The sequence below is a fragment of the Clinocottus analis genome, unplaced genomic scaffold (assembly GCF_023055335.1).
Source record: "Clinocottus analis isolate CAN_PGR_092001 unplaced genomic scaffold, fCliAna1.0.p SCAF_8, whole genome shotgun sequence".
Lineage (NCBI taxonomy): Eukaryota > Metazoa > Chordata > Actinopteri > Perciformes > Cottidae > Clinocottus > Clinocottus analis.
The window spans coordinates 1,465,729-1,477,642 of NW_027176240.1; the positions used below are offsets into that span (position 1 = coordinate 1,465,729).

General features: G+C 43.1%; 1 protein-coding gene across 2 annotated transcripts in view; it reads left to right on the top strand.

Moving 5' to 3' along the window:
* sptbn1 (spectrin, beta, non-erythrocytic 1) overlaps nucleotides 1–11,914 on the top strand; it is a 101,853-nt gene that overhangs the window by 41,113 nt on the left and 48,826 nt on the right. Inside the window, exon 1 of one of the 2 annotated variants that reach the window (XM_068567332.1) lies at nucleotides 998–1,906. The exons of the other annotated variant lie outside the window; for it this stretch is intronic. Within the exon in view, the coding sequence (XP_068423433.1) occupies nucleotides 1,729–1,906 (178 nt within the window). The 5' untranslated portion in view covers nucleotides 998–1,728. Of the gene's footprint in view, nucleotides 1–997; nucleotides 1,907–11,914 lie in introns of those variants that run through there. 2 annotated transcript variants of the gene reach the window in all.

Consider the following 11,914-nt stretch of genomic DNA (forward strand, 5'->3'; position numbering starts at 1 on the left):
TTTTTTTCCATTTTTGAACCGAACGACACAGTTTTTTGACTGAAACTCCTTCCTAACAGACCAAGACTTTGTTTTATTGTGATTTTTGTTGCAGATTCTGATTCTTTAGGTCCTAATCTTTCCAAAAAGGTGTCTTATTGACGCTCCAGGAGGCTTTTTTGGGGAATCTGGCTCATATCATGCTGGATGTTCATAGTTATGATCAAAATATCTTTTAAAAGTGTTTTTTTTTTGCAGATATACATTTTTTTCCCAAGACTTTGCTGAACAAATACATACAATAAACACAAGTATTGGAATTAATTTGGGGTTCCTACAACGACTCAAACACAGGGGAAAAAGAGGTCTGGAGACAACATTTTAAAAATGTATTTAAAACTTAGGAAAACATAAGAACACAACAATTTAAGACGCTTTAATTATGTTTAATGAGATTTAATGCAGCATTGATGGAGGGAATTAAACACATTCTGCATCCGTGGACTCGCCTTCACATGTACGTACTATTTTATCACCACCAGAGGAAGAAATCCATCTTTAAAATATGTTGCGAGGCTCTCTCAAACTTTCTAACCGGAATATTTCTTCTCTGTCGTCATCTAATTTAATCTTCAGTGTGAACAGAAACGCTCGTCTCTCTCTCTCTCTCTCTCTCTCTCTCTCTCTCTCTCTCTCTCTCTCTCTCTCTCTCTCTCTCTCTCTCTCTCTCTCTCTCTCTCTCTCTTTCATTCTTTCTCTGTTTGTCTTTCTCTCTCGCCCTCCTCCCACTCTGCCCCTTATGCTAACTAGTCGATGACATCACCGCCCAAAGCGAGGGCTGCGATTGGCCGCTGGGAGGAGGAGCCGCCTCCCCCCTCCCCTGCTGGCGGCCCCTCCCCCCTCTGACTCTCCCTCTTGTCTCAAAGGTGTTTTCAGTGTCTGAGCGCTGCTGCACGCAGGAGGACAAACCCACGCTTTCATTCTCCATCTCTCCCTCCGCTTCATTCGCTGCAGCGCCGTCTGCTCCACCTCCTCATTGTGCTTCAGACGGAGTGTGTGTGAGAGTAAGTGTGTGTGTGTGTGTGTTTGGACGAATGAACGGAGGATGGGTGGATTCCCGAGAGAAGGGACGGCGTGAGATCTGAAGACGTTGACAGACGGATGGGGAGGAAGCAGAAGCGTGATGATGATGCTGCCGGCGCTGAGCGCGTCTGCTGAGCCAGCGATTCCTGCTGCCACTCTCGTGAAACATTGAACGACAGAAAGAGAGAGAGAGAGAGAGAGAGAGAGAGAGGGGGGAACTCTGCAGTTGATCTCCTATGTCGCTCAGTCCAGCTAATCTTGGAAAGCGTATTGGATGTCTCCCCGTCTCAGTTTGTCGAGACGGCGGCCAAATCTGGGATTATTTCTCTCCAATATCACGAGCTTCAGGTCTGAAACCGTTTTGAGGTGACTTCATTCACTCGCAGGCTCACTTCTTCACGCTGAAACTCGCTTCACCAGCTTTAAACCGGAGCTTTTCACACACAGACGTCCAGAAATCCATCCGGTTGGGAAGTTTATTGTCCCGGACGCACAAAATAAAAGAAGCTCAAACTCTGATTCCCTCCCCAATTCATCCGGGAAACTCTTTCAGCCACTTGGGAAGCCGCTGATATTCCTCTGAGTTTTCTCCCCCGATGCCTTTGTGGACTCGTTTGGTCTGAAGCCGTCCACCACTTCATCTCTCTCTCTCTCTGGAGGCTCATCATGGAGCTCCAGAGCGCCACCGGCGGCCTCCCCGGGCCCCTCTCCCCGTCTTTGGACTACGGCGGCCCGCTGTCGCCCGGCCCGTCTCACGCCGCCGGCCCCGGCCTCAGCCCCGGGTTCACCGGCCAGGCCGCCTTCAACTACAACCAGCTGGAGGGCAGGTTTAAACAGCTTCAAGGTAAGACGGGGGGAAATCTGTCAAAATGTCCCAAAGGAAGGAACGCGGAGAGCTCGGTTGCGACTTATCTTCTGATAACGACTTAGTTGCCGGTTTTTATCCGGACACACATGACTTGAGGGGAGTGAAACAGGAGGAAGGAGCTTGAATTCCTCAGAATGAAAAGACTTGTGCAGGTCCAGAGTCAACACGCACACATGAGAGCAACCGCTGCTTTTTTTTTTTTTTAATAAAGGATGTTTTGCAAAGTGATCCATGACATTTTTTAAAAAGGTGCACATACATTTCCAGAGAAACTGAAACTTTTTCTGTTTCTCATGAAGTCTGACTACATTAAGATCATATCTACACTGTAAAAAACACTGTGAAATTAAACTTTATTAACGGGCAGCCATTGACCAGTAACTTACTGTTAAAAAACACATTATGTAACTACAGTAGATTATTAGTTACTGTCATTTTCTACAGTACTTTTTGGGTGCATTGATTTTTACAGTAGATTCTTGATTACTGTGATTTCCCCACTTAACTGTGTTTTATATTATTTTACAGTAGAGCTTTGACTACTGTAGTATTTAAATGAATACACCGTATTTTACTGGGAAATAGTTTATAGTAGGTTACTGCTTACAAACACAGTAAATTCTACAAACACTTTTTACAGTGTACTCTTTTATTTTTAAGATAACAACCACTAACATAACAAAGTTGAATGCTATTTTTTAGAAAAGTTAAAAAGAAACTACAACAAAAAGCGCTTAACCTTTTGGTCTCTTTTTAAAAAACCGTAAATTAATTATTTCCGCAACCGCAACGTCTATTAACTTCATTTAAAGTGCTGCAATACTGTAACCATCGTGAGGATACACGTATGGGTAAAACAAAATGAAAGTAACTGTTAAATTTAGTTATTTACTCATGTGAACTTGTCACTGCAGGTTTTTTAGATTAAGTTTCGTTCAACACAACGATTGTATGTAAAATCATTGCAGTGTAATCTTTTTTGTGTGGATGATTGTTATCTCGGCTCGCTGTGTCAGAGCCCCGCCCCTCCAGCCTGATAATGCTGCTCGGCATCGAGGGGGAGGAGGGGGCTGCTGATGAGTATTTTAGTGCCTTGCTCATCGGGGCGAGGAGTTGCCTCACACCCAGATTGTTGCAGCTGGTTGCGATGTGAGCAGTAATGTTCTCGGCCTGTCGTGTAATCGACCTGCTGGGTGTGCGGGCTGAGAAAACGTTTCAGTAGTTAGTCATTTTTCACATTTTATTAAAGGGGAGTGAGTTCATTTCTGGACAATGATTCACTGACGGGCCTTTTCTGACTCTATTCCTTGAAAAAAAACACACAACAACACACTTGTTTATGTACAATATCTCCAAATTCTACAATCGGTAAGGTATCTTTTTGATCTTTTGACCCCTGAGCCCTGGTTTTAAGAGCAGAGGAGGACGTCCAGTCATACAATATGCAATATTAATCCTCCCGCTCGGGGATCAGATATGTCTCTCTGTTGCTGCTGGCTGGTTTTAGGAATATATAAAGACAAGAGCACATAACTCCCATAGCCACTAGACCTCGCCCCTAACTCCAGATAATCTAGTGTTTACTCTTCGGCTTTTATTGAAGTGTGTAAACTACTTCCTCATGCAACGCATGCAAACACAAGTTGTCGCGTAAAGCGCCAGGATAAGAGCGACGGGCGGATTAACGGACTCGGTTTCACAACTCGAGTCGATCTCTTTTCTTTCCCCTTTGTGCCTGAAAGCTGTCTCTTAAGTGCGGAGGATTTCCAGCAACGCAACTCTCGCTGCATGTGTAATAACAAGAATCATTTACAAACGCATAGCACGACAGGATGTGCCAAAAATAATCCCCGTTTAATCATTTGCATCGCTTGTAATCTGTCACATAGCCGGGGAAACTCATTCTCGGGAGATGTATTTTACTTTTTTTTTTTTGCAGCGAGAGGTTTTGGCCACTGACCTTCAGAACGATGTTATTAAACCACAAAGACTCAAGTATTCTGCGCCTCACAACCCACAAGGAGCTATCAAAAGCTCTTCCGTGGATGTTTGCCATCGATGAAAAGGTTTTTCAAAATAGCTAAATGTTTTTGGTTTTTTTCTGTGAAGAAGCACTATCGGCGGTCTGAATTTAGCTGAAGGCTAATGGAGCCAGTTTACTGATCGCAGCCCTGATGCCCAGAAACCTTCATCATCATCGTTGTCCCTCGTATCTAAAAGTAGCTCGAGGCCAGGCGCATGGTGGTTTCTGCAGGTGGGTCCAAAAAGAGTACGGCGAATATCAGCATCTATTCTGCGAATGGCATCTGGATGACGAGTGCTTTCAGTCGTGCTTTCGGGCTGAGCAGGAGTCGGTTCCAGCGTCTTCTGAGCAGCAGAGTTGTGTTTCCATCAAGAATCGTAAAGCTCTTCGTCATTAAATACCGCTAACGTTAGCGCCTCGTTGGAGGTCGCCATTTTCTTTCGAGTTCCCCGCTGTGCACACGAAGACAGGAAGGAATAAAGCCCCGCCTCTCGCTTGATCCGATTGGCTGCCTGGACCGAGTGTGACAGCGATGAGAGTGTTTTTACATTTTAAGCGCGCCGAAAAACGCTAGAAAAACGTGACGCGCGGCATTTAAAAGGCGTGCGCGAAAGTCGGCGTCGCTAGCAAAACAACGGTTTTGCAAAACAACGGTTTTGCTAGCGACGCGTTTTTTGAGCGTCGCTTCTGGTGCGATCGGCCCCTTGAGAACCGTTTTGATTCAGGAAAACTCGAGTCGAAAAGAGAAGATGAGCCAGCTCGTCGGTGTCCCCTGAAGATCCATCCTGATTGTGAAGGCCTCCGGCGCTCTGAAAGGGGAAGCACTTTTTGCAAAAGATGTTCGTAGACTCATTGCGCGGCGTCATCAATGGTTTGAGTGTGTGTGTGTGTTGAAGAAGGGCAGATTCGTGTGTTATCTGTTTAGGATCATAAAGTTTTAGTGCTGCAATGTGGGTGGATTTAATTGCGGTTACTGCAGTGGTTAAAAAGCCGGACTTCATGAGGGAGCGTCCCCCCCCCCCCCCACCCTTTTTCTTCTTTCCCGCCATAATGCACTTTGACTGTTTACCTAGTATGTTTTAAATATGTCCTCATGAGGCTGCAGGTCAAAGCTTGCATAGTGAACCGCTTAAAAAAATAAGTATAAGCTGCGTTTGTAGCCACATTTTGGCAAAAAGATTGAAGGTTTGGAGTAAATTGAGCATGTTTTTGTCTGCGGTGGGAAGTCGTCACTACTATTGTCTCTTTATGACTCAAAACTGGCAACAGCTGTCGTCCTCTGTGAGGAACGAACGAAACGTTGGAGAAAATCAATTCACATTAATCTGAAGCAACGCACAAATTCCCCAAAAATCAATTGGTCTGACATTTATGTCTGCAAAACTGAAGTTACAGGGCGGCAACGCCCGGTCGGGTCCAGCTCACTCACCTTTAACCTTATGTTAACCTCCCATTTTAAGTCCCAGCATGCCCCATTCAGACAGTCTTTTGCCATGAAATACGTAATTTTTCCATTTTTTTTAACCAAACGACACAGTTTTTTGACTGAAACTCCTTCCTAACAGACCAAGACTTTGTTTTATTGTGATTTTTGTTGCAGATTCTGATTCTTTAGGTCCTATCTTTCCATAAAGGTGTCTTATTGACGCTCCAGGAGGCTTTTTTGGGGAATCTGGCTCATATCATGCTGCATGTTCATAGTTACCATAAAATTATCTTTTAAAAGTAATTTTTTTGCAGATATACATTTTTTTTCCCAAGACTTTGCTGAACAAATACATACAATAAACACAAGTATTGGAATTAATTTGGGGTTCCTACGACGACTCAAACACAGAGGAAAAGAGGCCTAGAGACACAATTTGTTCCATAGTTTTAAACGGGTTCATCTTAGAGTTCCTCGTCAATGAAGTCAGTGTTTATGCACCTTTTTTTGGGGGATTTATTAACTTTTTTGGGGGATTTATTAACGAAGTGGAGCACCGGCCACTTTACAAAATACTTGATCCTTAAAAGACTTTGTTTGGGTCGACTTCTACTTCGAAGGGCTTTTCTGTCTGGTTACAGTATTTATTAAACTCTAGACCTTGTGTATGAAGGACGGATACCTGGAAATCTAAAAAAAAATACTTTGTTAAATCCTCATAGATTAAGACTAAGTCTACCTTTGACCTCTGACTTATCATTCATCACATAAGTTACTTAATGGAAGACTCCTCTGATAAATTCATGAGACTCTTCAGCTTCTATCTTCCTGGAGAGGCTCTTCAGTTGCCTCAAGAACAAAACTTCTGAATACTTTCAATCTTCTCGGCTTAAAATGTCAAACCTTTCGTCTTTACTTTTCATATCATGGCATTTCACAACTACGTTACCACATGGCAAACAGCAGTTTGCTGCTCTGTACGTCGTAAAGACCGTCACTTGGTCGTCCCTTGAAACTCTTTAACTTCTCAGATAAGGTAGCCGGCAGACAGATAAACAGGCCGATGATATTTATGAGGGCGGTTGCGACACGTTAAGAGGACATAAACCCATGCGCCGTCCCCTGGAGAGAGAGGCTCAGGTGGTTCAGAGCGGCGGCTCGCGGGTTTGAAACCCCAGCGGGGCGATGAATGTGGAAGCGCTGGGTGATTATCGCTCCGCTAAAGGCTGGGAGGAGGCTGAAGGGAGCCGAGGAGACGCTCCTCCTCCTCCTCCTCCTCCTCCTCCTCGTTAGGGCCCGAGTGTTAAGCCCACTCGGAAACGAGTCGGCAAATTGCCTCCTGAACTGACTCGTGGGGGCGAGCGAGGCGACGGCGATGGAGTGTGTTGGACCCTCAGCCGCGCTGGTACCAACCTGCAGTCTGAAGCTGGGCCGGCGCTTTGGTCGCATGTCACACGAGAGGGGTTTAGAAGCAACCCTTTGCTTTTGATTGGACGTGTGGAAAAAAGTGGGCGGGCTCAGAATGTACAGATACAGACGATTGATGCTGGAAGTTATTGATTGGTGGATGGACGTTGTTCTATATTTGGGTTGAAATCGGTTGGTGCAAATTCACTTAAAATTAAATTATGACCAGACAGCTGGATACATGAAACATTTATAATAAATATTTTACAAAGAAAATTTTTATATATATATATATATATATATATATATATAACAATTTTTTTGTAAAATATTAAAAAAAAATATTTAAAAAAATATTTTACAAAGAGAAAAAAAAATATATATATATTTTTCTCTTTGTAAAATATTTTTTTAAATATTTTTTTTTAATATTTTACCAGAAAAATTGTTATATATATATAACAATTTTTTTTGTAAAATATTAAAAAAATATTTTATATATATATTAAAAAAAATATTTAAAAAAATATTTTACAAAGAGAAAAATATATATATATATTTTTTTCTTTGTAAAATATTTTTTTTCTTTATATATATTTTTAAATGTATTTATTCATGTATAGATATATGTGTATATTGATTGATTGATTGATTCATGGATGGATATATACATTTATGGATGGATAATAGAGTGGATGATTAAGTGATGTATAGAGACGGAGGTATAAATGGTGTGTGTATTTAAGGTCTTACAGAATCAGCTGTGTATATATATATATATATATATATATATATATATATATATATATATATATATATATATATATATATATATATATATATATAATCAATCTTTTGTTTTTAAATGTGTGTTGGGCGTGGCTCTACTTGTGGCTGGGGGACAGAAAAGCAGTAAATCATGAATGAAGTCCTGGATAAAACACACGAGCGTTCATGTCAGATCGGACGCACGCACAACGCCGACACACAACCGTGCTCATAACACAATAACATCGCCCCTCTCCGCTCCCATCATCCCCCTCTGCTCCTGTGGCAGCCAATCAGTGGCCACCTCGGTGGTTTGGGAGCCCCTGAGGGTGTGTGTGTGTGTGTGTGTGTGTGAGAGATTGTGAGGTGGGGGTGAGGATTAACAGAGGGGAGGGGGTTGTCTAAAATGGTCCAGAAGGCACAAAAAAAATCCAAACGACATCTCCATCCCTGGTTGTTTTTGTCTCTCTCTGTCCGTCTGAAAGGTGTTCATCCACTCCTTCATCCTCCTCTTCTCCTCCTCCTCATCATCAATGTTTCATGAGCTTCTGCAGAGCGTCTGTCATTGCCCCGATCTCCTCCCCACCCCCTCTCTCACTCCTTTCTCCTCATCATCCCTCCATCCCTCTTAGTGGAATTAAACGGGGGCTTCGGCCGTCTCGTGCTGATAACAGTAACACAAAGGCGGAGGACGAGAAACGCTTCACTTTCACTCCTCCTCGACAAGGAGGAGTGAAGGAGGAGAGAAGGAGTGAAGGAGTCTCCACTCAGCAGCTTCGGGCTTAACCTGATGACGCCCTCTTTGCACATTTGACGCGCTAAAAAACGAGCATTTCTGCAATTATGTTGGTTTTAAATGTAGCGAGCATTAATTCTAATGTATATAAAATACACACATTGTAGACAAATACATGTTGTGTGTGTAGAGCCTTTAATAAAATGCATTAAATATGATTTAAAGACATTGATTTCATGTCAACATCTTAATCCAGGAGGATCATTCATGGAGTTGTATCATCTTCAAGTCAATCTTCAAATGCATGCGTTTTTTCTTCTTGTGCCAGGCAGCCGTTGTGTGTTTTTATTCATTTCGTATGAAAAGCTTCAACAGATTCAGAGCTTCTGTTGCAGACTTGACGGCGAGAAAGGTCTGATCAATGTTGAGTAACGATGCTTTTTTTTACATTTAAAGCCTCCGATCTTGATCTAAAATATCATTAATTGCAGTCCGCTGCTTGTTTTCCGGTAATGAGTCGGACCTGTGGCGTGAACGCGAGTCCAGCGCGTCTCCTGTTGTCTCGCGTTACGACGTCTCGGTGAAAACATTTGGGTTCACCTCGATGATGAATCCCAAAATGCTGACGAGGTGGAAACGATTCAGAAAGCTTCACCTGAGGCGGAGAGAGCAGTATCAGCTACAGAGAGAGAGAGAGACAAAGACCGGGCTGTTGGGCGTCTGGGCCGAAGGTGACACGAGTAAGTGTTAGAGTGTGTGACAGTCAGAAAGAACAGGGAAACCACTCTGTGTGTGTGTGTGTGTGTGTGTGTGTGTGTGTGTTTGCAGCATGAAAGGACCTTTTGATTGGAGCTGAGCATGCTCACAACAGAGAGGTGGGCGGGGCTTAACTGAGCCCAGAAAGAGCCATCATGAAGTAAAACATGTGTAAATAAACTGAAAACATGGTGTGTGTGTGTGTGTGTGTGTGTGTGTGTGTGTGTGTGTCAGCTGCACAGGATGATCAGTTATTATTTTCATAATAAAAGCAGAAGTTCACTCAAACCACAAACCACTGAGATCACATCTGTTCATCACTCGTTTGAAAGCTTTTAATCTGTTTCTCTCTGGTTGTGTTTCAACGGCCGTGAAGCCGCACAATCCAGACCCGAATGTTCCTCATGATGACGTGTGATCGCTTTAGCTCATCTCCTGGTGCAACATCCATTACGTTCAAGTACGTTCAAGTACTTTTATACACTTTTAACTGTGTTCAAGTACTTTTATACACATTTTTAAGTATGTTCAAGTACTTTTATACACATTTTTAAGTATGTTCAAGTACTTTTATACACATTTTTAAGTACGTTCAAGTATTTTTATACACATTTTTAGTTATGTTGAACTACATTTATACACATTTGTAAGTACGTTCAAGTACTTTTGTACACAAAGTATCTTCAAGTACTTTTATACGTATTTTAACGATGTTAAAGTACATTTATACACATTTTTAAGTACGTTCAAGTACTTTAATACACTTTAAACTATGTTCAAGTACTTTTTTACACATTTTTAAGTAAGGGGCATTTTTGGGGACTCCGGCTCATATCATCCCAAGACTTTGCTGAACAAATACACACAATAAACACAAGTATTAATTAATTTGGGGTTCCTATAACGACTCAAACACAGAGTAAAAGGAGGTCAATATTAATAATAATGACGTGCAGCAGGTCCATGACGGGGAGCTCGTGCTTCAGATGTTTTGGATTCTATCAGCTGTGAGATTACTGGAGGAAAGTCATTACATTATGACGGATGTCTGTAGCACTCTGATGCCGCTTCATTAGCATCAGAGTGACACACACACACAGACACACACACACACACACACACACACGCACACAGTTTCCTCAGCGATAAGGAATTTCATTCATCCGTCCGTGACTGATGGAGGTAACATGACCACCGTAATGAAGAACCCTGATTTATACGGACGCCATTTTGTTTTCCCTGGTGGCCGACAGTTTATCGTCGTGAACGCGAACTCGTCTTTTAAAGGGGTCCTTGGATCGTATCCGTGGTCCTCAGGGGTCCGACGCGGCGCCGACAGATGCTGACAAGCCGGTTTGTTGAATTAAAAAAAGTGGAGAAAGCGACGCAGCGTGAAGCCACAGGAAGCGGAAAGCCGGGCGGCCGCGGCGTCTTTGTGAAACTGTCAGTGTGTGACGAGCGCAGCGGGCCACACACACTCGCACGAAATGAACTAAAACTCCCCAGAAGCACCGAGTCGTGTGTTAGCCAGCGAGGTGGAACCCAAAGGGTTTGGTCCTCAGCAGGTGTGACGGTTGTGTAACACGTTTAAGCAAATGTGTGTGTGTGTGTGTGTGTGTTTCAGAGATAGCGATCGTACCGCTTGTCTCTGTGTGTAATGACCCGCTGCAGGAGTGTAAAAATGGAAACTGTGCAACGTGTCGTCGGGTTCTTCTTGTGTCTTCTCCTGCGAGGACGTAAACAGTGTGTGTGGCGCTAAGTGAGGTTTGTGCGACCACAAATTACAACAGTTTGACCCGAATGACGAAAGTCTCCCCAAAAAGAAAACCTGATTCATTCTCATCCCAAGTCCTTTTTGTTGTTGTTGAGGGACTCTGGGTCTGGACTGTAACGCCCTCCAGTTCATCTGACGTCATGTAAAAGACTCATTTCTTGTGGTTTCCGTTGTGAATAAACATCTGATTTTGGAGAACTTGTCGCTCGGGAACTCGACTTGAGAATCTTCAGTTTTCTTCAAACTAAGATAACTTTATTACTCGCTGTCTGCTCATTAGCGGCTGCTCTGCAAACAGGAGCTGCTCTGAGCTTATTCTGCATACTTTTAATGGTGCAAACTGTGTCAAAAACAACAAAATACGAGCTAAACGTCCTCGGAAGTGTTAATTTAGTCAAACGGCCACAAAGTTGAACTCCAGCTCGTCCCCAAAAGTCCAAAATGAGGTTTGGATGTTTCCAAGTGATGCAAAGAGAGAGAGAGAGTCCCATACTCTGCAAACATGTTTGTTTTTGCAAGTGTGTGTGTGTGTGTGTGTGTCTGCTCTCCTGTGTTACACACAGAGGTAACGACTTGATTCCTATTGGAGCGTCTTCTTGGCTTCAAATCCCACATTTTTCTCTCTGCCCCTGCAGGAAAACAAAGACTCTCCTCCACCGTGTGTTTACATGCACCAAATATTCCCCCGATCAGCTGTTTTACATGAGGGGAAATAAGTCAAATATTCCATAAACGGGATATGATGTTCACAAATGTAGTAATTCTGAGTAAAAGTGGAATAATGAGCAATTAAAACGAAGCCGTTTGTTGGAGCCGTTCTCTAAATTAACGCGTTAAAACTGCCGCGTCAGCGTTCAGAGAACCCGAAACACTTTAATTGAGAGTTAATTGACTTGTAGTTTGGCGGCCCGGAGGCTTTGGACTCGACCCAAACGCCCTCTGAAACAGTCGAGGCTGAAAATGTCTCGGCGTTAACGGGACATATGGCTTCAGTCTGACAATCAGGAAGTCAGCGTGTTCAGCGGCGCTCAATAGTCCTCTGTTCCCAACCCTGGCTCACACTCCGATGGGAAAACACTGCAGCCCTGTGTGTG